This window comes from Verticillium dahliae, genomic scaffold (genome assembly GCF_000150675.1).
Source record: "Verticillium dahliae VdLs.17 supercont1.27 genomic scaffold, whole genome shotgun sequence".
Classification (NCBI taxonomy): domain Eukaryota; kingdom Fungi; phylum Ascomycota; class Sordariomycetes; order Glomerellales; family Plectosphaerellaceae; genus Verticillium; species Verticillium dahliae.
The window spans coordinates 403019-408325 of record NW_009276928.1 but is presented as its reverse complement, the minus strand read 5'-3'; the positions used below and the strand labels follow the sequence as shown (position 1 = coordinate 408325).

The 5307-nt window shown below is 59.4% G+C and overlaps 2 protein-coding genes across 2 annotated transcripts in view; both read right to left on the bottom strand.

The window, feature by feature from the left end:
* VDAG_09831 (uncharacterized protein) overlaps nucleotides 1–488 on the bottom strand; it is a gene marked incomplete at both ends in the record, with an annotated part of 1891 nt that extends 1403 nt beyond the window's left edge. The window contains one exon of the mRNA XM_009654690.1: nucleotides 19–488. Coding sequence (XP_009652985.1) covers nucleotides 19–488 — 470 coding nt within the window. The remainder of the gene's footprint in view (nucleotides 1–18) is intronic.
* Nucleotides 489–1518: 1030 nt separating this feature from the next.
* On the bottom strand, nucleotides 1519–4096 carry VDAG_09830 (serine/threonine-protein kinase AFC2; the record flags this gene model as incomplete). The annotated part of the gene is made up of 5 exons (XM_009654689.1): nucleotides 1519–1743; nucleotides 1795–1882; nucleotides 1932–2394; nucleotides 2856–2937; nucleotides 2993–4096. 5 exons carry the CDS (start codon nucleotides 4094–4096, stop codon nucleotides 1519–1521), a joined length of 1962 nt encoding a protein of 653 aa, XP_009652984.1.
* Nucleotides 4097–5307: the final 1211 nt, after the last annotated feature.

Genomic DNA, 5307 nt, shown 5'->3' with positions numbered 1-5307 from the left:
AGCTCGTCGGGCCGGAACCCGAAGCGGGCCTCAAAGTCGGCGGGCGCGATCCACAGGCCGGCGATCGACGTCATGCGGTACACAAAGTCCTGGACGTCCTGCGCCGGCGGGATGCCGTCGAAGCCGTGGTGCCGGCGGATGCGGTCCGACCGGATGCCGCACTCGGACGCCAGCAGCAGGAAGAGGCTGCGCATGCGCCAGGGGTGGAGCTCCTTGTGCGCCTGGCACAGCACGGCGGCGTCGGGGACAAAGGGCAGCGAGTGCTTCTCCGACATTTTCATGAGCCCTCGCTTGAGGAGCTTGATGGGGTTGGCGCCCTCGACGGGCGGACGCCGGCAGCTCTGCGGCAGGTTGGCGACGGCTTCGCTCTGGCTGGCCTGCCAGCCGGCCGTCGGCCGAACGAGCCCGTGTTGGGGAGGGAGCGTGAGTATGGCCGTCAGCTTCTGCACCGCGCGGGTGGGAAAGTCTTCAATGTGGTGGTCAGTCATGGTGGGCTTGTCGTCATGTGGTGGTGAGTGCTGGCCACTTTGGTATGCTATCAATTCTCCTTTAGACAATAACTTTGCATCTCCTAGTGGTTCGAATCCTCATCCTCTGTCTGGAAGAGACAGGAAGGCTTATAACGCAGCAGAATGAACAATGCCCAAGACGAGTGCTCGAGAACAACAGGCCGAACATCGACCACCCAGTCTGTCGGGAAACACCAAGCATGCGCGCGTCTGGTCGATGCCTGGCGTCGTGCCGAGCAGAACAATGTGCCAGGCATGAGCAGTCTTTGTGAAGAGCAAGGGTTATCAACGCCTTTGTCCTTTGTGTTCACTGGTCGGCGGCCCTCGAGTATGGTCCCTTATCGAATCCTTTGCGTGATCCCTACACTATCAAAGACGGCAGTTGGCAGGCTCACATTGGGGTGTCCAGAGTGTAGCATGTAGGCAGGACGTGTTGAGGCTCTCGAGAGTTTGTACAAGGCTTTGTTCCCGTGACCGGGATCGTGTCACGGAACAGTGACTGTAATACCTAATCATAGCATATAACGTACATCTTGAGGACAATCAGCATCATTACGCTCGAGGCTGTTCCAGTAGCGCGTCACGAGGGCTTTCATCGCTCAATCGGTACCTCGGCCGAGGTAGAAACATCGCTGGGCACATCAGGCCAATGGTGAAAGGGTTTATTGCGTCGGACGTGGTCGACTGCCGGTAGCGTCTGCGGGTGCAGCAAGTTTGGTCGAGCCAAACGGGATCATGGTTGGCTTCGCCCGAGTCCACTGTATAGAAAACACATCCCCCTTTCCGTCTCATCCTCTCTGTAGGGGAGCAGCCAATCCATACATGGGCGTGGCCATCCGGTCGGAGGAAGCAAAAAGCAGGCTGCATGTGTGGGCGCATGCTTGGTATAACGGCCACTCTGACATGCCAGTCCTAGTCTGCGCCGTCCCGCCGCTGTACAATCCGGAACTCCGAGACCCTCAACGCCGAGATCATAAGTAATAGTGTCGTGGTTCATCAGCTGGGTCCGTCACGCGTGCATATGGGGCAGGCGGGCAATCTCTTGCTCCATCCTGGTCCGCTCCAGGCGAATCTTAGCCGCTTCTGTGCCGTCGTCGGGTTGCGCCGGCTCCTTGAACCACGGATGGTTCAGGGCTTCCTTGGCCGTGATGCGGTGCGCCGGGTCGTAGATGAAGATCTTGCGCAGCAAGTCCAAAAAGTTCCTGAAGAACGTGTTGTTGGATGGGATGATTTCCTGCACCGCGTCAGCAAGCTGGGTCGACGTGTCGTGCGCGCATATACATACCGTCAGGTGCTTCATGGCTTTGACGAATCGCCTCGACGCCCGCGTAGTGTCTGTCGTGGGATAGTCCAACTTGGACCGCTTAAAGTACCTGGTCATGTCAGCATCAGGACAAGTCACGATCGAAAGAGAAAACGCACTTGGCAGCAGGGTTTCCTGCGCTCCTCTGGGCCATCTTGCTGACCGACTGGACGAGATGGGTGTCGATCCTCGAACCGCAGACCATCTCCATCATGGCGAGATGCTCCAGGTTATCGTGCGTCTGGAAGAGCGCATCGCCGGTGAAGAACTCGACGAGGATGCAGCCGATGCTCCAAATGTCGCAAGGGAAAGACCAGCCGAGGCCCAGGATAATCTCGGGCGCTCGGTAGTGCCGTGTCGACACGACGGAGGAATGGTACTCGTCTTGGAACGTGGCAGAGCCAAAGTCGATGAGTCGAATCTCCGTGTCCAAGAGCACCCTCCTCTGATTCGCTTGGCGATTGACGGTGGACGACGACGAGGGAATCTTCCTGTTGTACGTGAATGTCTGATAGGTGTTGTCACAGAGAAGAATGTTCTCGGGCTTCAGATCCGTGTGGATGAGGTTGAGGTCATGGAGGACTGCGGAGCGTTAGCCTTGCCATCAATAGCCTTGCCATCAATTGCCGGCAGGGAGAAAACATACAGGCCACGCTGGTGAACAGTTGACGGGCGAAGCTTTGAATCTGGCTGTTGGGGAAGGGCACAAAGTTGTTGCCCTTGAGGAAATCAAAGACACTCTGGCCGAGCAGGTCCATGACAATGCAGATGTGGCCCTGGAAGTCGAAGCAGTCGCGCAAATGAATACACCGGTTGCGGTTCTCGTCGTCGTTGGCCTTGAGGGTAGCCAGAACCCGCAGTTCGATGCGGGAGGCGTCGCGGTATTTTTGGACGGAGCGAATGATCTTGATGGCGACCATCTTGTTTCTCCGGCGGTCGCGGGCCTTGACGACTTTGCCAAACGTGCCCTGACCCAACAGCTGGACCATTTGATCTGCGAGATTTAGCGCCCGGCTGATAGAAGCTGAGAAGGAGATGCATACATTTGTCTGTGAGGTCGGCGTCGGGGACGACGACGTAGTGGCCATCGTCGTCGTCGACCTTGCTGTTCTTGTTATAGGGATGCTACAGAAAAGATTGATTAGTGACGAACCAAACACGGCAGGAGCAGGCGACGCACATCCTGGATGACGCGAACGTGGACGTCGGGCGCCTTCTTGGGAGGGTAGGGCGGAGGCCTGTAGCTGGGACATGTGTCGCTGAGGGCCTCGAGCTCCCGCTTCTTCGCCTCTTGGGCGAGCTGCTGGCGGGTGGTTCTTTTCCTCTTTTGGCCGGCCTGGGTGTCTTCGTGGTAGCCGTTGGACGAGGACAGCGAGGTGGCGGCGGTGGTGTGATGAGCCGAGCTCGTGGTCCTGTCGGTGGAAATGGTGGATCCACTCGGGGTCGAGTGGTTCTGAGGCGTATGGGCGTGGGAGCCAGCGTACTTGTTGTGGTAGATGGGATCGTACGGCTGGGGTTCGTCGTCACGCTTTCGACGCTTGGCGACATGGCGAGCGGCGGCGGCACCGTTGGCGGTGGTGGTGACGTTCAAAGCCGCCGCGGCTGTAGCGATGACCTTGACGCCACGATTGGGCGCCTGGCCAGGCTCTGGGCTGTCCTCAATGACAATGATCTCTTTGGGCAGGCCGTTTTGGTAGAACTTGTCCCAATCGGGGGCCTGGGAGCGCCTCCTCTTCCTCGTGGCCGACGACGGCTGCTGAGCAGACGACTGGGTATGTGTGGTGGTGGTAGGCATGGTGTTGTAGGCGGCGGCGTCGGATCGGGGAGCGGGTCTCGACGTGTGGTGGTGGTGGTGGTTGTGGTGGGTGTGGTGGGTGTGGTGGGTGTGGTGGTGAGCGGCAGATCTGGGAATGGCAGCGTTGGATGCGGGCTGGGCTACGCCATTTGACAGCGAGGCGGCCGCGTGATTATTGATGTCGGGCGGCGAGGCCGTCGAGTAGTCGATCTGGCCGGGCGCAGGGTAGGGAATGGGAGGCAGTCGAGTTGCTGTTGTTGTTGTTGTCGTTGTCGTCGTACTCGAGGCGGCGGTCGAGGAAGGGGTGGGGAGGATAGGGTTGCTCGCGGTGGGCGCTGCGCGGTGGTAAGATGCAGGGCCGCCGCTGGGGGTGCTGGTCTGGTAGGCCTGGCTGGCGTGGGGATGGGTGTGGTGGGCGTAGGGATAATGGTTGTGACGATAATGAGAGTGCGGTGGGAGCGTGGCCGTTGCTGTGGTTGGGGTCGACATGATTTTCCCCGTCGACTCTGGCAGAAGCAGAAGCGTCGAGTCTGTTGCGTCGACAGATCGAGAGACGGAGGAGATGGGGATGGCGTGTTGAAGGAGGAGGAGAAGGAGGGAAGGAGGAATCGAGTGACGGGAAGAGGAGGCAGACAGACGGACAGACAGACGGACCTAGCCAGACCAGACAGGCAAGGCAGGCTGTGGACTGTGGAGGAGACCTGGACAAGGTGAGAGGACCTGGACAAGGTGAGGAGTGTTTCGACGGTCGGCCAAACCCAGTGCTGGGTGGAGGGTTGCCGGTCGCGGTCGCCTGGGGCTTGTGGGCGGTCGCCTGGGGGCTTGGGCTGTGGGTTACGGCTTGTGGGTTGCGGGCTGCGGGCTGCGGGCTGTGGGCTGTGGGCTGGAGGCTGTGGGCACGCTGAAGGCGCTGAAGGTGGTCAACCAGAGTCCCTACTGTCCTCAGGCCAACAGTGGAGTCTCGTCCTGTGGTGGTCCGTCCTTCAGGGCATGGGTTCTCTGGCGACGAGATGCAGCACGTGCAGCCAGTGCCGGGTTCCGTCGTTTGTAGGTAGGCACCTGGGCAACAGGGTGCGACTTGTGGGCAGAGAGATGCGTATCGACTCTGTGTTGTCGGCGGAATGACCAAGGCACGAGGGCTCGAGATCAACAAGAGGGCTGTTGACAACAAGAGGGCTGTTGACAGGATGGGGAGGGTCTCGAGGTTAGGTAGGTTACCCAGACAGGTAGGTTCACAAGGAGGGTCAACCAAGAGGGACAGAGGTCAACAACGAGAGGAGCCCTGGGCCGAACAAAGTCAGGTGCTTGGTCGTGTCTTTTCCGGTACCTGTTCTCCCACCCGCAAATCGGAGCAGCGGCAAGTACACAAAAGGCAGACTGCACTGGGCCATACGGTCGTGAAATGGAACGAACACAGCGAACGATACAGTAAAGCTTGCGCCTGGCCAGTGCTGCTGTACCATGTACAGTGACAGTGACAGTGACGGCAGGAGCGAAAGAACGAAAGAACGGGGTAGGCGCCGATCCAGACTTGGCTCAAGCGGGCCACCTCGCCTCGCTGTCCCTCCAAAGTGTCCACCCACCGCCCGCCGCCATTTTCCTTCCGTTCCGTTTTGTTCAACTTTGGTCTTGGTGGTGGAGGAGAGGAGGAGGAGGAGGCTTGGACGGGCGGGGCTTGACTCGATGCTTGGCAAGGCACC